Source organism: Balaenoptera acutorostrata, chromosome 14 (assembly GCF_949987535.1).
Source record: "Balaenoptera acutorostrata chromosome 14, mBalAcu1.1, whole genome shotgun sequence".
Classification (NCBI taxonomy): Eukaryota; Metazoa; Chordata; class Mammalia; order Artiodactyla; family Balaenopteridae; genus Balaenoptera; species Balaenoptera acutorostrata.
Genome location: NC_080077.1, coordinates 52,820,876 through 52,848,553, shown reverse-complemented (window position 1 = coordinate 52,848,553; position 27,678 = coordinate 52,820,876). Strand labels below are relative to the sequence as shown.

Below are 27,678 nucleotides of genomic sequence, written 5' to 3'. Positions count from 1 at the left end.
CCCCTCTCTTCTTCTCCAGCCCACAGACAGACTTATTTTACTGAAAACCTGAAATAAATTTACCTCTGGGAGCAGGACTCCGTCAGCACACACTTTCTTGTTCAAAGTGTGGTCCCCAACCAGCAGCAGCACGGACATCACCTGGGAGCCTGTTAGAAACCAGACTCTCAGGCCCCACTCCAGCCCTCCTGAGCCAGAATCCACATTTTATCAAGATGCCCGGGTGGTACCAGGGCTTATTAAAGTTTGAGAGGCACTGGCTAAAGCTTACTTATAATTGAGACTTTTTTTTTTTTCAACATTCAAAGATAAGGTAAAATTTCCCCATGATCATCTCAGGACTTCTGACAGAACCACAAATGTTATCAAATCCATGTTTTTGCTTCCATTCTCCTAAAGCATCCAGGGAACTGCTCTTCTTCTGAAAACATGAACATTTGGCTGTCAGTTAATAGATTTGGAGGAAAATGACTAAAATTCTTGGTCTCAAGCCAAGAACTCTACCTTCCAGACTGAATTCAGGCAGCTGAGTGGGTCTGAAGCCCTGTTTTCCCTGAATGCAGGAGAAACATCATTTGGTGACAGAGTGTATCTTTCAAAGGTCTGAGGAAGAGATTTGGAAGAAGCCCTCTCTCTGCTCTAATGTGAGCCCTTCTGTCTCGGTATCCTCATCTCCCCCTTTGGGGGACCCCTCCCCAGGGCTCCTGGGGCCTCTTACCTCCTGCTGTCCGCGGCCTTCCTCTGCCACCTCCAGCCGTGACTCTCAGCTTGGAAGGGACCAGAGAGGACATCTTGCTCTTGCTCCTCTGGGCTGCCAGAGTTCACCCTAATGGCCCTGACACGTGGCTATCTGCACTTGGCACCAGTAATGAGGAGATCTCTCCATCCAAGCAGCTCCTTCTACTTCTGAATGCCTTTGACTTTTCAAAGTTCTTTACAATGTCAACCCCACCTGACTCCTGAGGGAGCTGTCTTCTGAGAGTTCCACCTGGTTAGTCAGCTCCAAGTCCTCTACGTGGGAAAGTATTCCTGAAACCCAGGCTTCTCCAACTTTAATGTGTCTTCAAAACACCTGGGAACTGTTGTGAAGGAGTGAGGGAGGGCCACTGAGCTTTTCCTTTCTCAGGTTATGACAGTGCTCCTGACCAGAGTTTGAGTGGCAAGACGTGAGGTTTAATTAAATCTATCTTCAGGGCCACAGAGAACAGATCCACATGACCTGCTGTCATATCCTGGAACACAAAATTGTGTCTTCCTCAAATCATCCATTTTTTTATATAGTTCCTTATGTGTCATGGCTTTGCATTTTCTTATTGTCTGATTAACTGTCTTTTGGAAATGTCCTAATGAGTGTTGACAAACCCTCTAACTGTGTGGCACCAAACCTGGAACACTCCAGCTTTGACTGAACAACCTTGGGGCAGAGCAGCATCTGGTTCAAATGAGTTCAAGACTGTACGATCTTGTTTAGGAACGACGTGGTCCTAAGGATGGATATGAAGCCTAAAATCAGTGAAGACCTCCATCCCTTCGCTTATAAATACACCTGCCTTTCTTGCCACAATTGTGGGAAAGTGGGTAATAAACTAATTCCTCATCCAAGGTAATAATAACTTGATATGTTATCCTTTAAGGGAACTTTGACGAGGCAATCCTAAAGAGGCAATGTCTTAGTCTAAAGGCAAACTCTTTAGTGCTGTCATCCTAGGCCCCATGGCAGATGGGTAGGAGAGACGTGTGCCAGGGGGCTGCTCAAAGCTTACCGTGCCGTAGCTGCTTCCTCCACCCTCCCTGGGGCCCCAGACACAAGAAACACACAGCGCTTGGTTCTGTAGCACCCAGGGCATTGGGAACAATTTCCACAAGAACTGGAGCAATTCATTTTTTCAGAGCAGCCACAGGCTAGGGAAGGGCTCATGAAGACAACTGGAGTCATTACTTCCAAAGCCAAGCCAACTAGGAAAGAAACCAGCTTGCAGGCAGAAATACCGGCCTCAGCCAAGGGAAGAAGTGAGGCGGCTACACTACACTTTTCCCAGGAAGAAGACAGGAACTTCACTCAGCATGGTGAGCTTGGAAGGAGAAAGAATAAGGTGGAAACCAAGGCAAAGGTTTCCTCAATGATCACTTAAGGAAAGCTGAAGGGGGGTTCCCGGGACAGGAAGTTAAAATGAAACTATTTTAGTTTCAGTTTTGCTGAAGCTGCAAGACAACAGTCTCCCCATACCAGAGTGAAGTGTGGAGATCTAGCAAAAAGAGGTGGTGGGAAGCCAGTTTTACATGTGTAGATGACCACCCACATGCAGCCTGCAAAAGAAATTGTAGAGGTTGAAAAGCAGGTTGAATAGAAGATGAACTGTGGAGAGAACTGCCCCATGTGTTCCAAGGGCTTCAGTGTGGCCGTGTGAATAGCTTGATATCTGTCCCTGGAGCTCAAGAGACACAATGGATTATTGCTTGATTTCCATGAGAAACCAAAAAGTCTGGCTGCTGTGATGGCAGGACAAAGGAGAGGTGCCTGCTGAGATCAGCCTGCATGCCCTGAGTTTGTTTGGGCAAAGGATGTTTCTAAGGGACCAGATGCGGGCCATCAGAAGAGAGATCTGAAGTGAGATTATCTTAGATCCTTTCCATAGGACTGTCTGGAGGCACAAGGGGGCCTCAGCAGAAAGAAGCTAGAGATGTACCCACGGATGCCTTGAGGCTGTGGGAAGAATTGTAAGTGACCAGCCAGAGAAGAGTTACCTTTGTCCATGTCAAGGAACGTGCAGATGAGAGATGGTAGGATCACCAAAGGACCCATGCAAGAGCCCACAGGGTGCAGAATCAGCTTGAAACACCTGCCAGAACCAGGGAGCCTGATGCCAGCTCACAGTGGGATTAGTCAAGTAAAAACTCTCCTACCTCTTGCCTCCCCTCCTTCCCTCACTCTGTTCAGGAAGGATTGGGAACCATTACTAGCTAGATAAGGAAGGGGCAAAAACATGGGGTTGGGCAGGAGGTGGAGAGAAGCCAACCATGCCCTCCTTTACTGCTGCAGGCAACTGGCCTGAAGCAGAGCTGAGCTGGGAATGGGGAGTAGTTCCATCTTTGAGTGAAATTTAAAGTTTGATGATCACACTGACCTGGACATATTAATTATTTACTAGACAATGTTTTGTTATCTGAAAGGAGCCAGAAAAGTCACGAGATTTGCCCTGAATTTCATCCATGGACAGGGAAGAAGTGGTCTCACAGGAGACTTTCATTTAAAGGAGAATGGGAGACATGCATTATGTGGCTTTATGATTATGTCCATGGGTCATTGCTTGTTCAATGTAACAATGACTTTAGGGTGTGCGAAGTGAAAACAGATCATCATCTGCTATTTTCATTGTAAGATACGTTAGCTTTACAATATGTTTCTGAGTCAACTAAGGTTTACAGGAGAGGCCAGATTCATAGACTGTCAGAACCAGAACATTATACATGAGCAACTCAGCCCATCATTTCACACAGGAAACTGAGGTCCAGAGACATGAGAAGACTTCCCCAAGCTCACACATATAGAGGCATCAAGAAAAACACAGAAGTATATAGCATCTGCTCACACAGACTATATTTAATTAGGTACATTTCTTTGTAAAGGCCAGATTTCTTCCTGTTTCCCAGGTCTCTGAGAGTTTAAAGTAAAATTGTAGACAAGGCTCTTGACAGGATGTGAGAAAATCTATGCTTAGAATCTAACTTTATCCTTCCCTGATGTTCTCCTAGGCTTAAAACATAGCCACTCCTATTATAAGTATCCTTTTGTTGAATGCTCTAAGCCTGTCTGTGAGCACATACTGGTCACTCAATACCTCAAAAACTTTCCTAAGCTCACATACATATTTGCCTTATTCCAAGACAGGGTCTCACATGGTGCTTGGAACAGAAAAGGGTTCAGCAAGTGTTTGCAGAATGACATAATGGCTAGATTCCATTTCACTGTCTATGTGTTCTTTATGTATCAACAACACTGCTTCCAGAGAAAGAAAAAAAGGCAGCATGCCTGTTCATCCTTGGGAATCTGGAATCTAGAACCTGGACTCATGTTCAACTCCTTGCAAATCCATAACTCAGGGCCGCTACGTGGGGAAGGAAGGAGCAGCCCATTGGGCAGACAACGGTGTGGCAAGTTTGCCCATGTGGCCTTGCTGCCCTTCCCACTGGCCAGTTCCCGATGCTGAGCTATTCTGGGGCTGGTGATACAAAAGGCATTCAGCCCCTGGGTCACTTTCTATCCTGTGATGAGAGAGAAACACTCTCACTGGAGGACATATGTGATTTATGGGCAGGTCAAATTCCTGCCAGGATAGACACTCTGTCGCACATTTTATTGACCTGGATAGGAATCTGAGGCCCCCAGACAGGACCAACGTAATCAATTCTTTAGCCCTTGTTTCTTCAGGATTTCTTTGTTCCTGAGGCTAGTAGTCCTTCAATTACTCAACGATGATGAATAAATGCCCAAGAGTCTTAATTAGAAGAGAGGAAAAAAAATCACTCATTGCATGTGATGCGGTCTCATTGTCTAAATTCTAATAACAAAGGCCTAGAAGCTATAATGTCAGCTCTCAGTAGCTGGAGCCATCTCTTCCCACTGCAGCCTGGGCAGGGACCGTCGGGGTGTCCTTGGTCCTGGTCAGCCTTGACTGTTCCCCGGGTGCCCAGAGGAGCAGCCCATGAGCTTCCAGCAGCAGAGCTCCCAGGAGCCCCCTCAGTGGCAGCCTCACCTGCCCCGGGAGGGCGGGGACACCTGGAACCACCTGCAGGCCCAGGAAGACAGACGGGCAAACCCTACCTGACTCCATCCTGTCTTCCTGGCTCTCAGGGGCTTCCTCGGATGCGCCGGTGCCCCTGGGGAACGGCTGGTGGCTGAAGAGGTCGTCACACAGGAGGCTTCGGCACAGCTTGGCAAGGAAGCGGAGGACGTACCCGATGCTGTTCACCACGGGCAGACTCCGCAGGTGCTGCTTCCCATCAAAGGACGCGGAGACTGGAAGAGCACAGAGACAGCGACTCAGAGGGGGACTCTGGGAAAGCCGTCAGCCCGTCAGCCCTGGGGAAGAGGTTTTGGTTTGTTCAGTTTTGTTTTGTTTTTAACTAAGCTGTATTTGGATTTCACCTGTTCTTCCACTAATGTCCTATTTCATTTCCAGGATCTCATTCAGGAGACCACATCGGGTGTAGCTGTTGTGTGAACTCGGTCTCCTTGGGTCTGTGACTGTTTCACAGTCTTTTCTTGTTTTTCATGATCTTGACAGTCTTGAAGAGTACTGGTCAGGTATTTTGTAAAACGTCCCTCGATCTGGTTTGTCTGATGTTTTTCTTATGATTTTACTGGGGTCATGGGTTTTTGAGGAGGAAGACCACAGAGGCAGTGGGGGGTGGTACATGATAGCCACAGTTCATCACTGGGATGTTAACCTTTATCTCCTGGCCAAGACAGCGTTTGCCACATTTCTCCCCTGTATTCTTCATATTCTGTTCCTGGGAAATAAGTCACAAGGTCCTACCCACAGTTAAGGGCAGTGGAGGGATTAAGCTTTACCTCCTGGAGAGGGAAGAGTCTCTATATCATTTGGAATTCTTCTATAAAGGAAGACTTGTCCCATTTCCTCCATTTATTTATTTGTTTATTCATTAATATCAGTGCACACTCAATATATTTATTCTGGGGGAATTCCCTGGCAGTCCAGTGGTTGGGACTCAGTGCTCTCACTGCCGAGGGCCTGGGTTCGGTCCCTGGTTGGGGAACTAAGATCCCACAGGCCACGTGGTCTGGCCAAAAATAAATAAATAAATAAATAAAAGTTAAAAAAATATATATTTATTTTGTGTTGTGGGTTGTCCAATACTATAATATGTATCTTATTGCTAAATTATTCCAATTTTTGTCTTTGGCATCTTTCAGATTGACCCCTGTGTCCCTATGACATACCCTCATTTTTTTAAAGCAACTCTAGATAGATAGATCTAGATCAATAGGTAGGTCTAGATAGATACATCTCGATCTAGACATATAGGTATATTCAAATAAACCTGAGTTCATACTGAGGTCCCCAACTCTAACGCAGCACCACAGTGTTGAGGGTGCATTCAGCCTTCTGGGGAGGAGTCTTTATAAAAGAACAATAATGTCTCCACAGTGATGCTAGATCAAACTCAGTTTCTCTAGGGTGACCAGAATTTAGAAGAAACACCTGGTTCTTCCAGCCCAGAGCATGTTTCTTTCTGTAACCCTCCTCACAGCCCTCTGCTGCTGCATGAAGCTCGCACAGCAGCCCCAGGGTGCAGAACACGTGAGAAGATCCCCAGCAGGACATTCTGCTCCCACCCGGGCTCTGCCCTCAGCACCAGCACCTAGAGGGCAGCCTGGATCCTTATACTATATCTCTCAAAGGCTAGCACACTGTAAGGGCTGCGGCAGGGCGACCAGAGCTAGTTTTGATTTCAGAACTAAAACACAAACAACAAAAAAACTCCACACCCATTTAAATTAGAAATCAAAACAATCTATTTCTTTTGTGTAGCTTTTTATAGTTTGACAAGAGCTTTCACACCTATCACCTCATTTAGGCCTTCTGACTGTCCTGTGAGGACAGTGGAGAAAAAGTTATGACTCCATAATACGGATGAGGAAACTGAGGAGAAGGCCTAGAGTGGTTTTTTTCCAGCTCATGAGGCCTGTAAGTGGCACTTGCCTGTCACTTTAATACTCCAGGTGACTCAGATTAGGAGAGCCAGCGAAGAGCTGCTTAGACGCTCAGTAAGGGGGTCACCCTGGCCACTCGAACACTCTGGAAATTCCCTCTTAGGTGGGCACTGCTGCTTGCCTCCGATACCTTGAAAGAGTAGGTGTGCTGGAAACTGAACCCACAGCAGGAAGGTCTGGGCCATCAGGCCTGTGCCATAAATCAGTGTGGACACATCCCCAGAGGTGCCTGGATGGTCACATAGGAGGAAAATTCCACCTCCCGGAAGCAGACATGGAATTTGTGAGATCACAGAATCTACCCCTCTGGGAGAGTGTGACTAAGGCAGAGCGTCCCAACAGGTGTGCTAGGAATGGGTCATGGGTACTGAGACACTATTCCCCCTCAGCCTTGGGGGTGGCCCAAGGCCCAGCCACAGTGGGTTAAGTTCCCTTAGCCCATGGTGCCCTCACCAGTGTCACCATTTTCTACCTGTTGTGCCACGGGGATGTTTAGAAAGCAGTGCCCCGAGGATCAGGTTCTAGGTGGAGAGTGGGAGAGTCTGACTATTCCTCCTTGAGTCCCTCCCTAAACCACCTTGGGGCTATCGCCACCTTGCCGGGCTGCCACATCACCATCAGAAACGTGAAAGCCCACCTTGCCACCTCACAACCTCAGGGCGGTGGCATGAGGAGGCCCCTCAGTGCTACTGCATTCTCCATGACCAAGTCCTCAGCTCTGGCCTTCCTGGGAATCCCTCAGCCAAGGGAAACTTGGCAGGGCTCTGCCCGCTCATGCATTGGTGCCAGGCACTGCAGAGCCTCCTCCCCAGCACCGAGGCCCCTGAGGCCACAGAAAAGCTGAGCAGGAGAGCAGGGAGAACGGGGTCAGCTCTCCCAGCTTGGGGGGCAGGGGCCACAAAGAACTCAGACGGGATTCGCTCAAGAGTGGGGACACACGGTACAGGAGGAGCTTTCTCTTAGCACTGGGTCTGCGTCTTGAGCCCTGCTGTTTAGCAAGGAAAAGGACAAGGCCTTCAACCTCAGAGGGCAGCCCAGGATCAAGAACCTGGCTCTCAGACAGAAACCAGGAGAAGAACAGCCAAGGAGCTCTCAGAGGCCTGACAGCAGGACTCTCCTCTTGGCCTCTCTTGGTGCAGTACTTCTTTGTCCTGTCTCTGCCCACATCTGCTGAAGTCTCTTAAAAGTCACCCTGGGTCAGACACATGCACCCAGACCTTGCCAAGTTCTATTTTAATCAATTACCAGCAAGTCAGACCCAGCTTCCTGCTCAGAGGGAGCTCCAGAAGGAGGGCTGAATCAATCAGAGCTGGTGAAGCTGTGTTGGAAAATCTCCCCATCTGCAAGCCCTCGGGATCAATCTGGAGTTAAATAAAACACTTATGCTTTGGTTTTTCAGGACGCAGCCACATTAAAGGCCCCTCTCCCCGACCCTTTCTTAGCCAGCCAGCAAGGTCACCTGCGCTGCCCTGTGGCTGGGGTATTGTATCCCTTTTCCCTGGTGATACGGAGGCTGTGTCTATGATGATGGGCCAGAGAAGACACCAGGCTGTCCCCTTGGAGTCAAAGCATCTTGCAAAGGCCTGGAGCTCCAGGGCTTAAGGGCAGGTGGTGACAACCACTGTGCATGTGGAGAGCCTCGGGTAAGACAGACAGAGCCTCTGCGGGGAAACATATGAAGGGGGCAGAGCTCCCAATTCTGCCTCAGACTTGTGGTGACAGTTTCCACTCCCTCTGGATGCTGTTGGGTCAGGGTGGAAACTGGAGGAGGGTGGTGACAATGGGAGATGGGATTGACCCTGAAGGCTCTTGTTTAAAAAAAAAAAAATGTCCTGTGAGATGGGGTTTAGACCATGAACTTTCCCCACTTCCCTGCATGGTGTTAAGGAATAAAGGAATAAAGCAGAGGAAGGGAGAATAAATAGTGACAAGGGCTGATGTGTTAGATATGTGGTCAGGGAAGGGCTTTTTGATAAGGTAGCATTTGAGTAGGAATCTGAAGGAACTCCAGGAGCAAGTCATGTGGACAGTTGGGGAAAGAGCATTCCAGAAAGAGAGAACAGCAGGTGCAAAGGCCCTGAGGCAGGAGGAGCATGGTTGGAGGACACAGGAATGAAGCCACTGTGGCCAGAGCAGAGTTTGGGACTCAGTAGAAGTGCCCAGGAGATCAAGGAAGTTCCCAGGACCAGGTCACATAGGACCTGGGGGCCCCTGTAAGGATGTGGGCTTTTTCTCAGAGTGACATGGGAGCCATTGAGGGTTTGGAGAAAAGGAGGGGCATGATCCGACTTAGATTTTGAAAGAACCAGAATTGTAAAAGGATTCTGGATATATTCTGCAGTTAGAACAATAGGATTTATTGATGGGTTGGAAGTGGGAGGTGAAAAAGGCAAGTCAAGGGAGAGGATTCAGATGTCCAGTCTTCTTATCCAGATCTGGAAGTATCTTCTCCTCAAGCCCCAAGAGACACCTTCGGCACACAGGCTCATTTAAGGACCCTGGAGCCCAGAAGATGGGGACAGACCCTGGCCACAGTCCCCTAAGCCTGATTAGCTATTTTCCTCTTTGGAGACACACCCACGGCCCTCCTCATACAGCCTGCTCCAGGGCTTTACCTGACACCATCTCACCACCGTAACCCTGCTTGACCAGGGAGAAGACCAGCTTCTGCTGGTGGGCACAGTCGATGCACGCTTGCACAGCCTGCTGCAGGACAGCCGACGGCCTCTCGGGCCCAAAGTGCTCGGGGAGCTGCTGTACCTTCCTCCTCTCCAGGTACGGCCCTGCGTTGGCTTGCTTGTTGATGTAGAGGCAGACTGTGGAAACAGACCCACAAAGCCCTCAGCATCGAAGCACATCAGGCCAGGGGTGGCTCCCGTGCACACTGGGGATGCCTCAGCCATGTCCCCTTGGCCCTGGTCTTGGGAAAGCAAAGGCCAAAGTGGGACCAGTTCTTCCCCACTTAAGAAGTAAAAGAGGCAATAGAGTCAATCACCTCCAGCTGCCAGGGCTTGCTCTCAGAAAGGCCTCCTGGTTGGGAAGAAATAGGCATGTCCCCTCCGATGTACTCAAATCTGAATTGTAGACAATTGTGGACCATGTATATAAATGTATTTATGTGCTGGGAACATACACAAAATCTTCCCTTCTCCTCCCAGGAAGCTATCAAGCTGTATATAATGTTTGCCATTTTTTTTGTTAACCTTCAGTAATTTAAAAAAATCAACATGTTGCTAATTACTCCAAAGACTATATATTCGATGAAATTCTAAAGGGAATTCTGTTTACAATCTCAGGATAATGAACACTCAGCAGTCCATTTAGGTGAGCCCAACCAATGGTCCCCACACTTTTAAACTAATATACCCCATTGGTAAAAAAATTTTTAGCACATGCCCCAACATGTGTTTATTTATTTATAGATTATATACATTCTCAACTGTATTAATGTATTACATACATTTTAAAGATGTAACCAAAAAATAGAAAATTTTAAAGGATGAGATAAAAAGAAATATTAATAGTAGGTGTCATATTTTCTTCCACATGTTAATGACTCCTCTTATGTCTCCCCCTCCCCCCAGCCCAGGTATGAGCATCTTACCCTTGGGGCTACTAGTGCAGAGGAGTGTTAAAAAGGGACTTTAAGAGGAGACCAATATGACCTTGGAAGGATTAAACAGTAACAACAAAGTTGAAGAAAATTAGTTTTTATTGAGCACCTACTATATTCCAGGCACTGTATATCCTTTATCTTGTTTGATTCTCAAGATAAGCCTGAGAATTAAATATTATTACTTCCTCTACTAAAGAAGAAACTGAAGTTAAAAGTGGTTAGTGGCTGCTCAGAAAGTGTAATTAATGGTGCAATAGGGATTTTAACTAACGTCTTTCTGATGTCATGGCCTGTGCTCTTTTCACTCTACCAGGCTTCCTTCTTTGACTAATCCCACATGATTAAGGAAAATCTAATTGCTAAGGGACCTTCATGCCAGGCAGTGTGCTAGGCCCTACCGAGAAAATCTACACAATCCCTGACTTCAGAGAACTTAGGGCCCAGGAGGGGAGACAGACCTACTCAGAGAATCACAGGAAGTGATGTGGGACCTTGGCTGTGAGAAACATTAGGGAGGTGCTAGCAGAGCCCATCCTGGGAACCTTGGCAGGAAAGTCAGTGAAGGCTTTCTGGAGGGAGGTACCTGAGCTGAGGTACAAGGGAGGAATAGGTTGACCCCAGAGGAAAGATCATTCCAGAAGAAGGAAAGAGAATATGCTACGATCCTATGGTGGGCCCTAAAGACCAAGAGCAGGGCCTTGTTGGCCACACTACAAAATTTGGTCTTTACCTAACAGCATCAGGAGGGCACTGAGGGATTTAAGGGGGATGGGGCTGGGGATGGTTTGTGATGAGGGGGAACTATGGATGTGTATGTGTATGTGTGTGTGTGTGTGTGTGTGCGTTGTGTGTGTGTGTGTGTGTGTGTGTGTCTGAGAGAGAGAGAGAGAGAGAGAGACAGAGAGACACCATCCGACTGCTGTTACTCTTAAGATGGAACTGTTGGTTGGTGGATGCCCCATGAGAGAGACTGGGCCGAGCTCCACCCTGAACTGGATTGGAAGGCACTGGGTGGGACTGAGGGGCACTAGGATCCTTAGGAGATCTGGAAGTACAAACACAGGGATAGAAACTCTTCAAGGTGAGCAGGCTCATGTTGGTGCAAAGTAAACGTGGCTCTGAAGATAAAAGTCTGGGCCGCCAACCACTCTTTCGAGCCTCCACCCACCCACAGCAACCAGCTGAACCCAAGATGCATTGAAAATCAATTTTAAATAATCCACGCTGTGAGACACTAAACTCCTGTTCTCAGAGAATTTGGTCATCCTATCTACTGTCCAACTGACACACTGAATCCTTCATTTGAGCGACCTCAGTGGCAGCTCTCTAGCTCACAAAGTAACTTTAGCTGGCGGGCAGGCCATCCCAGCCTTGGAGTTCCTTCGCCTCACCTACCTGTGAGAGCCTGTGGCACTGCCAAGCTGGGTATGGTGGCTGCATCCTGAGGTATGGAGCTGAGGTCCGGCTCCGGCGTGCTCCGTGGGGGTGAGAGGGCTAAAGGCGTCATGAGAACCCGAGACTTGAGCTGCAAGAGAGAACCCAGAGAGTCAATGAAAATCTGGAGATGCTCTCTACACTTTCCCAGGATCCTTCCTGGGCTCAGTTAACCACTGCTACTCTGTCATTCTTCCACACCTTTCTATTGTGCAGCTTTGGGGGCTGAACTTCAGATTCAAGTTCATGATCAAGATTCGAGTTTGGCTCACACCCAGAGGTCAGCTCTTCACCCCGTCCTTACAGTGGAGCCACCCAGGAAATGACTGTGTCAGGCAGCGGGTGTGGGACACACAGAGGTGTGAGGAATTGCAGCCCATAAGCCTCCTGAGTGCAGGATGCAGGGTGGGAGACAGTTCCCAGCCTGAGCCCCTGTGCTCCTGAGGTTCCTGTGGACAGGTCTTTCCTGACAGCCACCCAGTGACCAATCCTGAAGCTTTGCTCACTCTGCTGAGTTTTCTGTTCACAAAGATCACTGGGTCCTGCTAGAAGAGACAGCAGGAGCCATTCTTCCAAAAGGTGACATGCTTCTCATGGTTTATTTCCTGCAGTGGAGACCATCAAAGGCTGATGCTGATGTTGGTGGTCCATGGACCACACTTTGAGTAGCAAGGGTGGACATTCTGTTGTTAATGTATATGCAATCCCCATCCATATCCTAACTTGATTCCTGGATTTTTAGGATGTAATAATAGTAGTCACGGAGAATAGTATTCCTACTGCTAGTTATCCAACCATTCTACATTCATTCATTTAAGTCATACCAGTGTTTAAGGGGAAAACATTCCAGTGAATGAGAATACCAACTGCAAAGGTCCTGAGGCAGAGCATGCCTGGAGTGTTTGTGCAACATTAAGGAGGCAAGAGTGAGATTGGAGAGGTGGTAAAACCACGGGGCTTTGCAAGACACTGTAAATTCTTTGACTTTTGCTCTGAGCTCTTCTGAGCAGAGAAACTACCGAATCTAAACTGACATTTTTAACAATCTTTCTGACTGTTGTATTGAGAAGAGATGAAAGGAGCAAAAGTGAGAGGACCACTAATCTACAGTAGATGAGCGACGATAGTAGGTTGGATCAGGGTGAGAGCAGTGGAGGTGAAGAGAAGGGGACAGATTCTGGACAGATTTTGAAGGTGGAACCAGAAGGACGTTCTGACACACTGGATGTAATGTGTGAGAGAAAAAGAAAGAAGTCAAGGATGACTCTGAGGGTTTGGGCCAGGGAGTTTTCAGGTGGGGGAAGGAGGAGGGGAGAGTAGAGACAACGAGGGAAGGTCAGGGGTTGATTTTGGACATGTCAGGTTTAAGATGCTTAGATCCAAGAAGAGATGGTAAGTAGGCAAGTACGTATACTGGACTATGGAGTTCTGGGGGAAAGTCTAAACGGAGATCTAATTTTGGAATCGTAAGTAGTGAGTTGATATTTAAGGCCATGATAATGAATGAGATCACCAGAGAATTGAGGGTAGGTGGAGAAGAGGAGGATCCATTCATTGAGCGCTGAAAGACTCCAACATGAAGAAGTCGGAGAGAGAGGGGTGACTAGCAAAAGAAACCAGGAACTATATCCAGTGGGGTAGAAAGAAAAGCAGGAAAGCGTGGCACTGCAGGGAAAGATGGAGAAAGTGTCTCATGGAGAAGAGAGTGACCAACCATGTCAAATGCTCGGTCAGACAAGGAGGACCAGAAGTGGCCACGTAGCAACTTTTTGACAAGAGAGGCTGTGGTGCAGTAGATGGGATGAGAACCTGATTGGAATAAGCTAAAGAAATAGTGGGAAGAGAGGCACTGGATCAGGAAGTAAAGCCAACTCTTACAAGGAGTCTTGTCTTAAAAAGGAGTGGCCAATTAGCCATAGCAGCAGGAAAAGTAGGACTGAAAGATTTTTGCTCCATAATGAGATACCACCTCACACCCATTAGGATGGCTACTATAAAAAAAAATAAAATTAAAAATAACACATGTTGATGAGAATGTGGAGAAACTGCAACCCTTGTGCACTATTGGTGGGAATGTAAAATGGTGCATTCCTCAAAAAATTAAAAATAGAATTACTCAGAAATTCCACTTCTAAAAGAATTAAAAGCAGTGTCTCCAAGAGATATTTGTACACTCATGTTCATAGCAGTATTATTCATAATGGTCATTGTGGAAGCAACTACAAATGTCCATCAGCAGATGAATGGATAAACAAAATGTGCTATATACATACAAGGAAATATTATTCAACCTTAAAAAGGAAGAAAATTCTGACACATGCTATGACATGGATGAAACTTGAGGACATTATGCTAAGTGAAATAAGCCAGGTACAAAAAGACAACTACTGTATGAGTCCACTTATATGAGGGACCTAGAGTAGTCAAATGCACTTAAACAGAAAGAAGAATGGTGGCTGCTAAGGGATGGGGGGAGGGGGAAAGGGAGAGTCGTTGCTTAATGAGTATAGAGTTTCAGTTTTGCAAGGTGAAGACGTTCTGGAAGTTGGATGCACAGTGACGTGAATATACTTAAACTACTGTACTGTACACTTAGAAATGGTTATGATGATAAATTTTATGCCATGTGGTTTTTATCACAATTACTTTTTTAAAACTTTTTTAAAAATTTATTTATTTTATTTTTATTTTTGGCTGCATTGGGTCTTCGTTGCTGCACGCGGGCTTTCTTTAGTCACGGCGAGTGGAGGCTACTCTTCATTGCGGTGCGTGGGCTTCTCATTGCGGTGGCTTCTGTTGTTGCGGAGCACGGGCTCTAGGCACGCAGGCTTCAGTAGTTGTGGCTCGCGGGCTCTAGAGCATAGGCTCAGTAGTTGTGCACGGGCTCAGTTGTTCCGCAGCATGTGGGATCTTCCCACACCAGGGCTCAAACCCATGTCCCCTGCATTGGCAGGCAGATTCTTAACCACTGCAACACCAGGGAAGCCCTATTTTTTTTAATTTTTAAAAGATTTTTGTTGTTGTTTTTGAGAAGGGGGAAATATGTTCTAATGCTGGTGGAAATAGCCCAGTAGAGAGGGAAAAATTGATGATACAGGGGAGTGTGTGGAGAACTGCTGGCATTGAGACTCTGAACAGGTGAGAGAGGATGAGATTTAATGAACTGGGCTATGGCCTTAGAAAGAAACAAGGACTTTTCATCTACTGCAGTAGGAAGGAAGGAGGAATATGAGGCTCTGGATTTGCGTGGATGTGGAGGTGGGAGCTTACAGAAGGCCTTCTGCAATGGCTTCTAATTGCTCAGTGATGCTGGAAGCTGTGTGTGAGGGTGGAGGAGGGTGGGTTAATGAACTAGGAGGGTGGGAGGCCGTGGGGGGAATGGAATGTGGCTGCTGAGCAGCATTGAGGGCACAGTGGGATGTGCGGAAATGAATTTAAATTAACTGAAATGAACTTAAAAGGAGACAGGCCAAAAGTGAGCATGTTGGCTACACAAGGCTGTATGTGTACAGAGTCTGGGGCTCTTGCTAGAGATCCTGTGTTAATCAGAAGCAGCAATTAACAATAGATAGTTCATCTTAATTTGAGCTTAGCATTTGAAAAAATTAAAAGGCTCATCATGTAGCAATACCATACTAAGTATTATAAAAATAATTTAAAAGAAACTTCAGTGGTGGGACAGAGTAGGTGGGAAAACTCCTGTGACTCAGTCACCATGACTATGGCAGGGTTTCCTCATCTGCCAAGTGTGAAGAGGGCTCCGGCCACCCTGCCTGTTCTCCCAGGTCATGCACCAAGGGTTCCCCTGGTGGTCTCTCTAGGAATGGTATCTCTAGGAAGGTACAGCTTGTGATGGAGAGGCTGGTGGTGACAGTCTCCAAGGACTGTGGGCAGCAGGCTCTGGAAGAACCTTGGCTAAATCCTCCTTTACAGGCTTAAAGCCCTTCAATGCCCAACATACAGATAACGATGTTGGTGGGGGGAAATAAACAGGATTAGTAAGTCGTCATTTTCCCCCCTGTGTTCTTTAAGTAAATTACACAAAGATCCGTGTGATCCTTCCCGAGAAAAATGACAATGATGAGGAGGAGGAGGAGGAGGATGACGGCAGCTAAGACTTAGATAGCAGACACTGTTTACTGTTCATGTAAACTTCATAATGACCCTAACTTTAATACTTGCTCACTATTTTAATATTTATTAGAGGGGGATCTGTCCATTGAACCCAACTCCAATGAAATAATATAGTTGGCTGTTACCTCTGCCCATAATTTCTGCCCAGGTGAAGCAATTAAAGGGATTAGAATAAGTCAGCTGGTTTCAGGAAAAACCTTACATATTCATTCAGCCTGTAAAACAACTTCTGGGACTTTTGAACAAAGAAGGAATCTCATGCAGCTGTGGGTGGTATATGACTTTTAAAAAATATCCTTTTGGTAAGAGGATAAATCATCAGTAGGAATATCCTTTGACTCAGCATTCTGAAATTTCTATCTCATTGCTTAATATAAAGAATGAATCAAAAGCAAGCTAACCTAGAAAAGGGAGAGGGGTAGGTCATAGGGACACGGGAGTCAACTGAAAGAGCTTTCAATGGCCAAACCTGGAGCAACATGAACAACAGATAAAGAAGGTACTAGTGGATTATAATTTAAAGTATACAGTGAATATCCATGACTCCATACTCACATAAATGAGTGACTGTCTAAATAAATACATGGGGAGAATAGACAGATCTCCCATGTATAAAAATTCCAGATATTTTATTGTGGAGTATAACTCCTCCTCCTTAAGTGTGGGCCACACATAGTGACTTCCTTCCAAAGAGGACAGTATGGGAATGGGGGGAAAAGTAACTTTACAGTGGATAAACTGGTCAAACACCACCTCAGCCAGGGGATCCAGATCACCATCCACAGTGATAAACCATGTCGATAGTTCGCACCCTTGATATGACGTGATGGGAACGGCACCTTACCTCTGAGATCTTCTTTCCAAAAATCCATGACTCCCTTCTAATCATGGGATAAACTTCAAAAAACCCAAGTTGCAGAACATTTTATAGAATACTTGACCAATACTCCTCAAAACTGCCAATGTCATCAAAAACAAGAAAAGTCTAAGAAATTTTCACAGCCCAGAGGAGCCTAAGGAGACATGATGACTAAATGTGATGAGGTATCCTGGATGGATTCTCGAACAAAATAGGGAAAAACTAATGAATTTCAATAAAATATGGACCTTATTTAACAATAATGTATTATTATTGGTTCACTAGCTGTGACAAATGTACCATAATAATGTAAGACGTTAACAATAGGAGGAACTAGGTGCCGGGTATATGAGAATCCTCTGTATATTTGCAACCCTTCTCTAAACCTAAAACTGTTCTAATATATAGTTTATTTTAAAAATATTCAAAACAGAATCTGGCAGAATAAACTGTGTAAAATAAAGAGGAAGGAGGGAAGAGAGGCCTCTTTCTTGGCTGCATAAGACTGGAAGAAAATTTGCTGCCCAGGATGCCTTGCTCTGACATGCAGGAGCTAATCCTTGGCCTTCAAAGCCAACAGCCCTGTGCGGATGCTGGCAAAGTTGGCATCTTTACCTGAAATTCAAAACCTCAATCAAATGGGTATGGCGACTCCTCATCCAGGGCATGGTTGCCAATGGCTGTGCTTTGCCTTCTTAAAGCATCATGGTGGGATGAAGCAGAGGGGTAGAGGCGGCCCCTGCCAGCTGGAGTCTCACCAAAGGGGCTGGGGAAGCTGGGATCAGCTCATCTTTCTTTTCCATTCACAGATCCAAAATATGGGCCTGGAGAGCTTCTTGCTCCCGCTGTCTTCAGGGGAAGGCCTTCTCTAAGACATTTGCTAGAAAATCACTGCAAAGAGTTGGGGGGGGGGGATTTGTCTGCAAACTGAGATGTGTGGCCAGGGCACACTAAAGAAGAAGGGATCAGCTGATGTAAAAATTCAAGTATTTTTCTAGAAATATGCAAGTGTGGAGAAACAGAAGTACTGACTAAAGAGTATTTCTTAGATTGACAACAAGAGGTTGGTAAATGAAGGATACAGAATGTGGTTGGGGGAGTATAGAGATGTGTAGAGCCTGCCTGCACATCAGCAGAGGATGAAGCAGCAAAGCAAAACTAAAATAAGTTCAGGATAGCAGTGGGCACATACAATGGAGCACTAGCTTTTGGGTCTGGGTTCAAAGCCCAGCTCAGTCACTCACTAACCCTGTCCTAAGTCTCGCTACTTAGCCTTTCAGAGCCTACCTTTCCTCATCTGTAAGGTAAGGATAACAGCACCTTCTCACAAGGATGTGACAAGAATGAAGTGTAAACATTTAGCATAGGGCTAGTGCAAAATGAGAACTCAATAAGTGTTTCTGATCATTATTGCTGCTACTATTATAATTTTATTATTAGAAATTCCAGAAATACAAATGAGTTCCAAGTTTCTTGTTCATGTAGCCATGGCAGGAAAGGGAAATTGCCCATCTTTCTTCTAGGACCCATCTACATTTTCTACACTTACCCACTTGGGATCACATCTTCCCAAATCTTTGAAGACCCACCCTCCTACCTTACGCATTGCACATGATCCCCTTTAAGAAATGTTCCCAGTACGTTAAGTATTGCTTAGGCAGGAGCTGCCCTTTCCAAGTTGTATCATTTAAGCTAAGTCTAAAAAGGGGAAAAAATTCATTCCATGAGGCAGTCATTTACTCAAAAAATATTTATTGAGCACCTACTGTGTGCAGGAAACTGTTGTAGGTGCTGAGGATACATCTGCAAATGGAGGAGATAAGGTCATTGTTCTTGATGAGGTAATATCATAGTGGAGGAAACAAATAAGAAACACAACAAAAATGTCAAATTGTGATAAGTACTACTCTGAGAAGTAAAATATGGGCATGTGATAAAAAGGGACCAGGTGACTAGGGTAGGCTGATAAGGAGGTGACACCTACATCAAGACCTGAATGACAAGAGGGAGGCTGAGGGCTTCCCTGGTGGCTCAGTGGTTAAGAATCCGCCTGCCAATGCAGGGGACCCGGGTTCGAGCCCTGGTGCGGGAAAATCCCACATGCTGCGGAGCAACTAAGCCCGTGTGCCACAACTACTGAGCCTGCGCTCTAGAGCCCACGAGCCGCAACTACTGATCCTGCATGCCACAACTACTACTGAAGCCCACGCACCTACAGCCCATGCTCTGCAACAAGAGAAGCCACCGCAATGAGAAGCCCGTGCACCGCAACGAAGAGTAGCCCCCGCTCGCCACAACTAGAGAAAGCCTACACGCAGCAACAAAGACCCAATGTGGCCAAAAATTAAATAATAAATAAATTTATAAAAAAAAAAAAAAGAGAGAGGCTAAGGAAAGAACTTTCGAAGGAGACAGAGTGGTCAGTGTAAGCCTCCTAAAGCTTGGCTTCTTCAAAGAACCAGGAAGCCAGAGTGGCTGGAATTATGAGCAAGAGGCAGAAGGATGCAAGATGAGGTTAGCTAGGTGGTCAGGGCCCAATCATGAGGGCTTTCTAAGCCAGTGTTGTAGATTGAATTGTGTCCCTCTCAAAAAAGACATGTTCAAGTCCTAACTCCCAGTACCTGTGAATGGGACTTGACTTGGAAATAGGGTATTTGCAGATGTAATCAAGTTAAGATGAGGCCATACTGGATTAGAGTGGGCCCTAACACCAATGACTGGTGTCCTTATAAGAAGAGGGAAATTTGGACACAGACACAAACACACAGGGAGAATCCCATGTGACAATGGAGGCAGAAATTGGAGTGATATGTCTACAACCAAGGAACACCAAGGATTGCAGGCAACCACTAGAAGCTAGGAAGAGTCAAGGAAGGATCCTACCCTAGAACCTTCAGAGAGAGCATGGCCCTTCCAACACCTTGATTTTGGACTTCTAGCCTCCAGAACTGTTGTTTTAAGACACCCAGTTTGTGGTACTTTGTTATAGCACTCCTAGTAAATAAATACAGTCAGATTAAAAAGTTTGGATTTTATTCAAAGAGTTATGGAAACAATCAGAGAATTTTAAGTAGAGAAAGACACAACCCAGCTTTTATTTTATAAAATTAAGTATGGCTGCTATACAGAGAATGGATGGGGAGAGGCGAAATAGAGAAAAGAATACTAGTGAGGAGGTTATCATATGGTCCAGGCAAGAGGCATAGGTGGCTGAACTAGGGTGAAAGTAGTGAAGACAGAAAGAATTGGTTGGATTCAGGTGTACTTTGGAGGTGAAATTAAGGTGATTAGAGAGAGAAAGTGCAAAATCAAAGATAACTTCTAGATTTATTCACATAAACTTTGTTTTGATAGTATATTTTTATTACATTAGTTTAAAACATTAGCATTTTACTTGTTGCTCATTTAGTTAACTTTGGGGAAGCCATAATACTGGCTTGTGTCTAAGGTTCAAAACATTCCTCCTCTAATACTCAAGCAGTAAAACTTCAGAATATAACAGGAAACATTCTATGCGGAACTTCTGGGAGAGGACGTGAAAAAGAAGTCGAGCATCCACATTTCCTCATCTGGGAAATGAACACTGAGAACTGACATGATTTCACATTGCCCAATGAGCTGCAGGGAGTGGTGAGAACACAGGACTCAGAGAGGGCTGGGGTTCTAATCCTGGTTCTGCCCCTGACTCACATGGGACTCTGAGCAACCCATTCAATGCCTCTGGGCTTCATCTTCCAAAGCCATTAATGCGGGTAGGGTTGTTGGCCTTTTTTTTTGGCCTTGCCACTCAGCATACGGGATCTTAGTTCCCGGACCAGGGATCGAACCCGTGCCCCCTGCAGTGGAAGCACGGAGTCTTAACCACTGGACCACCTGCGAAATCCCAGCTTGCTGGTTTCTAAGTTCTATTCCAACTCATAATGTTGTGTATGTACCTTGCATTAGACTATTTCTGAAAACGTTAAAGAGCTTGAGATAAAACCAGTGCCAGTGCCATATTTTGAATGTTGATTAGAAGAAATGTGGCATCCTAAATTTCTTTGGAGTTTTGTCTCTGAGAATATAGAAAACTATGTTATTTGGATCAACTGAAAACAACTACCAACAATGGATAAAATGTAAGATTAGTAAAAGTATGGAGGAGCTAACAATATATAAAGGATAACTGGGCCCAAATATAGGTGAAATCTAGGCCTTGGAATTGCCATGGATCAGGGCTCACCCAAAGGGCTACAATCTCAGGGTAAGGGTAAGCTAGCTGTAAACTTGTCCTGCCCTACCCCACCCATACCTGACTCTAAGGAAAGTTGCCTTGACACTGGGGGAGGGGGTGTGCAGAATCCCTGGGAAGATATTACCACAAGCCAGAGCTCACACAGATTTGCAGCTCAAATTCACAGAACTTGGGCAACCAAGAAAACTTCAGGCTGTGAAGTTAGTTTAAAAATTACCCAATCTGGCAGTGCTCCCAGGTTACCTGGAAAAACAAACACAAATCATCTCTGGAGAAAGGTCTCAAAGAAGTCCCCAAAATAATTTTTCAAAGTCAGTGAATAACACAGCCCAAACACACAAGGAAGCAAGGAACCAAAGCAAGAATGGGCAATAAAAACACACAGCAGTAAAACCCCAGAAACGGGGCTTCTCTGGTGGCACAGTGGTTAAGAATCCGCCTGCCAGTACAGGGGACACGGGTTCAAGCCCTGGTCTGGGAAGATCCTACATGCCGTGGAGCAACTAAGCCTGTGCGCCACAACTACTGAAGCCCGCGTGCGACTAGAGCCTGTGTTCCACAATAAGAGAAGCCACTGCTTTTTTCTTCTTATGAGAAGCCGTGCACCACAACGAAGAGTAGCCTCTGCTCGCCACAACTAGAGAAAGCCCGCGCACAGCAACAAAGACCCAATGCAGCCAAAAATAAATAAATAAAATTAAATAAATAAATAAAATAAAATACTTAAGATATTTCAATTGTCAGACTTAGATTCTAAAAGCAAGTGTGATACTATGTATAAAGATATAAAGAACAAGTTTGAAAATATCTCTGGAGAACAGAAAACTATAAAAAATAGCATAGCAAAACTGTAAAATAACCAAATTTAACTTCTATACAATAACTAAAATTAAAAACCAAATAAACAGATTTAACAGCATACTAAATATAGCTAAAGAAAGAATTAGTGTGCCAGAAGATATGTCAGAAGAAATTCACCAAAAAGTAGCATAGAGACAAATAGATAAAAACTATTGAGGGAAGGTTAAAAGACAATGCGAATATGAGAAGTTTTAACATTAGAGTTTCAGAAAGAATGGAACAGAGGTTATATTTGAAAAGATAATGGCTAAGAATTTTCCAGATCTGATGAAAGTTCTAATCCACAGATTCAGGAAGCCCAACAAACTCTAAATAAGATGAATAAAAAAGAAATCCACAGGTAGACACAACAGAATGAAATTGTAGAACACCGAAGACAAAGAAAAAAATCTTAAAATTAGCTTAAAAATACAAAACCTGCCAGGGAACACTCACATAAACCAGATGGAGAGCTGAGTTCTTTACAACAATGGGCCCCAGAAGATAAATGCAATAATACCTTCAATGTGCTGCAAGGAAAATAACAACCTAGAATTCTACACCCAGCAAAAATATTTTTTTCCAAAAGTGAAGATGAAATAAAAGTACTTCCAGACAACAAAAGCTAAGAGAATTCATCACTAGAGGATCTATATTAAAGGGACTTCTAAAAGATGTACTACAGGAAATGGAAAGTGATTTCAGGTAGAATGTATGATATGCAAAAAGAAATGAAGAATTTTTTTAAGTGGTAAATAAGCAGGTGAATCTAAATGAAAATAACTGTACAAAACAAAAATAATTGTTTTGAGGGATTAAAAAAGCAAAAAAGAATTAAGACGTGTGACAACAGTAATACTGAAGTGGGGAGATAAATGGAGTTAAAGCGTCCTAAGGTCCTTGTATGATCTAGGAAGAAGCAAAGGTAAGGTTAACTTTAGAAAACTCTAGTACGTAAGCATGCTGTAATTTCTAGAGCAATCAGTAATACAATAGAAAACATAGTGCTTAAACTTCAAGAAGTAGAAAAGAAAGAATTATATGCTTAAAAATCCAAAAGAAGGCAGGAAAGACAGGTAAAAGGAACATAGAATGAGTGAGACAAATAGAATACAGAAAATAAGACATAGATTAACACCCAAATTTATCAATAATTACTTTAAATATAAATGGACTAAATGTCTAGTTACAAGATAAAGATTATTATACTGGATGCTATGGATTAAAATGTGTCTCCCCACCAAAAGATGTTGAAGTCCTAACCCCCGGTACCTGTGAATGTGACCTTATTGGGAAATAGGGTCTTTGCAGATGATCAAGTTAAGATAAGCTCATTAGAGTGGGCCCTGATCCAATATGACTGTGTCCTCATAAAAAGGGGAAATTTGGACACACAGACAAACATGTACAGAGGGAAGACAATGTGAAGACCCAGGGAGAATGCCATCCACAAGCCAAAGAACACCGGAGGCCCCCCAAAGCTAGGAGAGAGGCCTGCAGCAACAGATCCTCCCTCCCAGCCCTCAGAAGGAACCAACCTGGCTGATCTTGATCTCAGATTTCCAGCCTGCAGAACTGTGAGACAATAAATTTCTGTTGTTCCATTGACAGATGAACAGATAAAGAAGATGTGGTATATATACACAATAGAATATTACCCAGCCGTAAAAAAGAATGAAATAATGTCTTTTGCTGCAACATGGATGGACCTAAAGGTTATTATACTAAGTGAAGTAAATCAAAGACAAATATCATATAATATCACTTATATGTGGAATCTAAAAAAATGATACAAATGAACTTATTCACAAAACAGAAATAGACTCACAGACATAGAAAATAAACTTATGGTTACCAAAGGAGAAAGGAGGGGGGGATAAATTAGGAGTTAGGAATTAACAGATACACACTACTATATATAAAATAGATTAACAACAAGGACCTACTATATAGTACAGGGAACTATATTCCATATCTTATAATAACCTATAATGGAAAAGAATCTGAAAAAGAATATACATATTCAGTAATACATATATATCTAACATGTATATATATATATTAAGTGATATATATGTATATCTAACATGAAATTAATACAACATTGTAAATCAACTATATTTCAATAAAAATAAAATTTTTTAAAAATTGGCACTGTTTAAGCCACCCAGTTTGTGGTATTGTGTTACAGCAGCCCTAGGAAACTGATATACCAGATTCTATTTTTTAAAAATCATGTTTTCTCTCCCTTCCTATCCCACGCCATTCGAGGATAGCTTTGTCCACGTCCCTGCCCATAGCTTTCCCTGGGGGCACATTGCTCCTTTAGGCTCCTCTTCCTTCACACAAAACTCCCTCAGGGTTCTGCGGAGATTCAGGGAGCAGGGTTAGGGAAAATTGAATACCTCACCGTGTTTAACCTTAGACTTTAGTCTAAAAAACTTGCCTGTTGGAAATGAAAATCAGCTCCAACAACAAGAAGTTTGTGGCCAATAGCCTAATTCCATTCCGAGGAGTCAGCCTGTTTCTGGGTTTATCCACACCTTTTTCTCCTTTCCCTTGGGAGAGATTAAACATGCAAAGGATGGAGGGGCCAGTATCCTTTGGCCTTGTTTACATTTCTCTTACTCCTTAGCATAAGTGAAAATACCAACTAACATTTATATCTGAGTTACACTCAGAATGCTGGTCAGGAAACACTCACCAGATACCGCTGCCCCAGACCTACTGCTTAGCCTCACCCCTGACCATTGCTCCAGCCCTGGGGTGAGGGCAGCGGAGGGCGGGGGTGGTCACAGAAAACCCCAGGAGAGACAGTTCCCAGCTCTAGGGTTAGTGTGCACAGAGGCGGAGGCGGAGGTGGTGCTACCATTCTGCCTGGGTGGGGCTGAGAAGAACGGGTTAATTTCCTCCTGACAGAGGGCAGCCGAGAGAGGAGACAGTGAAGCCGGGAAGCCCGTACTCCGTTGAGTACCAGGAGACAGAAGGAAGAAAAAGGAAAACAAAAATAACCATCACTGGATAAAGCGGGATGCAGAAAAACAGATCTATCCATGTGAAGTATTTAATGAATATCGACTCTGCCCTGTGACTCCAACAATCTTTAGTAGAGACCACACATTTCAAGGAATGCTTGCTGTGATGGAGTTTCTTACAGAAACTGGCGAGACAGCCAAGTTCTACATACCGGCAGGTGTGGGGTCAGCCCTGAAGATGACAGTGGGGATATGGAACATACACTTACAGGCGTCCTGCGCATAGCAGAGCTCAGAGCAGTGGGGAGGTGGAGCAGCTTATATTGGTTCACAAGAGGTGATTGTTAAATTTTCGGGAATATTGCAAGTTGTTTGTTAGACACAGCAATTATTAAAAATTAAAGTGCATACACTTACAGAGTATTAATTTTCTAAATATATTAAGAACAAAGGTAATAGATACTCAAAACTCATCACTTTCTAATTATTTTACCGTTGCATCTGTGTGGAAATACAGTACAAGAGTGATACTGCAGCACATCTTTTACCAACTCCACTTTCAGGAAAGTCACATTGGTGCCTTGAAAGTGGCCATGTTGGCAATATTTACACCTTGGAAATTGGCAAATGCTACAAATAGGGCTGGATTTACTGTTTTGTTGACTTATAGGCTTAAGAGAGTGATGGAGAAAATATTAAAAATGCAAATTAAACTTAAAAGTGTGTCTTGTCTGTAGCCATTACACAGCGAATAGAATGAAAAAACAAATATTTTTTGTTTTCACAAACTATTATCCAATTCAGCAAAGAAGTCAACCACATCCTTGACAAATGAGTGAAATTCCAACATACAACTTCACTGTTTACATTTCTCTCACTCCTTAACATAAGTGAAAATACCAGCTAACATTCATGTCTGAGTTACACTCAGAATGCTGGTCAGGAAACATTCACCAGATACCGCTGCCCCAGATCCACTGCTTAGCCTCACCCCTGACCATTGCTCCAGCCCTGGGCTGAGGGCAGGAGGGTCACAGAAAACCCCAGGAGAGACCGTCCCCTCCCTAGGTGCTGCACACCGTTCAGCCCAAGGGAATGGCCCCTGCCTAGTGCCTGTGCCGTCATTTCCCTCACGGGCCACAGGTGGTACTTCATATGCACCATCAGCAAGAGGGGGACCTTGAAAATAGGCACAGGAAAGGTTAGATGTCGATTCTTCCCTTCCATACTATTAGGCTGCCGTTAGTGTTCGTAACTATGACTCTTAAGGCAATACAAGATCTGGATAATCAAAGAAGCACTGAAGCCAATTCAACAGTTATAATGAAAACACACTTTAGAAAGAGGCTTTAAACAAATGTTGAAACAAACAAACAAACAAACCCTTTCTACTTAAGTTTGAACATTCTCCTAATTGAGATTTTTGTTAACTTGACGTCCTTGTTACACAGTGCCAAGAACACATACTTTTTCCGGGTGGAAAAGGATGACAATAAAAAAGGAGGAACAAAAGAAAATGTTGCATTTACTCTTGCTCTTTAGAAAATTACTTTCTGTATAAAGTGAATTTACCAGTTAATGGAAGACTGTCCTTTAAATATTTAGCAGAAATTGCTGGCTCTTCCCAAATATCCATGCTCCTTTCTTCATTTGTTAATGGAATCCCTGGATTTCAGCTTATCACGTGGTCACTCAGCACTACATTTTCCCGCCTCCCGTGGAGCTAAGTGTGGCCAAGTGACTCACTTCTGGCCAGTGAGTTGCAAGTGTGAGGGTGTATACAACTTTGAAGGTTTCACCCTTAAAGGGGAACAACGTGCCCTCCACCACCTCTGTCCCCATTCTGCTGGCCGAACTAGTGGGATGGTGGGACCTGGAGAAGCCACCTTAGAGCATGAGGTAGAGACTGTGTGTTAAGATAGCAGAGCAACAATATAAAAGGAGCCTGGGTCCTCGACCCGGTGGAGTCATCGAATCAGCCCCACATGGCCTTCCCAGACAGTAACATGAGAGAGAAATTAGTTTCTATCTTCTTTAAGCCACTGTTCTTTGGCCTTTGTTACAGCAGCTGAATTTGTATGCTGAATGATACAATTATTAACATTTTAGAACATTTAAACTATTTGTTTTTAATATTTCAGGGATGCTATTCTTTCTAGAGCATGTTATACTTTTCTTAGCTAGTTAAACAGAGCAGACAGAAAGTAATCTACTCTTTTCTGAATCAGGAAACACAAATACTATTCTGAACAATAATGCAAAGAGATTGCTGAGGTGGAGAGGGCTGCTGGCCCGACAGTATGTGGCCTCAGGCTGTGGAGCATGGTTAATTCATGCCTAAATCCTGCAGTTTTTCTGACTCCTCTCACTATGAAATTATCAAGGATCTATAAGAAATATATATATAAAGTGCTTAGGCCCAGAGACTCAAATGTAGAAGTGCTCAGTAGGTGTTACTTATGACTATTATTGCTATTAGTATTAATTATTATTATTGTGTACTGGGGACAAACGGCTATCTTAAAAAAACCGGCACTTTTTTCTTCCTGCTTAAATCATAAAGACACAGAAGCTGAAAATCCCGCTATTTGGAGGCATTATAATCAGCTTTGTCTACTGAATGGAAGTTAGGGTTTATCCCTGGTGCAGACCCTCTCTCTTTATCTTTTTAAAAAGACTTCCATGGTCTCCTTAGTCATGAAATGTAAGGAAAATCTACCTGTTGACCTTGGGGAGTCTCTGAACTCAGGACATAAATCAACAGCAGATTCTTTGAACTGAGATGTAAATGTTCCATTCTATAATGAAGAAAGCTGTTTTCACGGCAGTCAGAGTATGGCTCTTCGGAGA

At 44.3% G+C, this 27,678-nt stretch overlaps 1 protein-coding gene across 1 annotated transcript in view; it reads right to left on the bottom strand.

Annotated features, from left to right (window-relative positions):
- Positions 1-27,678, bottom strand: part of SCML4 (Scm polycomb group protein like 4) — a 104,848-nt gene that overhangs the window by 32,045 nt on the left and 45,125 nt on the right. Inside the window, exons 3-5 of the mRNA XM_007190654.2 lie at positions 11,748-11,877; positions 9,352-9,552; positions 4,823-5,017 (exon numbers count right to left, since the gene is read on the bottom strand). Coding sequence (XP_007190716.2) covers positions 4,823-5,017; positions 9,352-9,552; positions 11,748-11,877 — 526 coding nt within the window. The remainder of the gene's footprint in view (positions 1-4,822; positions 5,018-9,351; positions 9,553-11,747; positions 11,878-27,678) is intronic.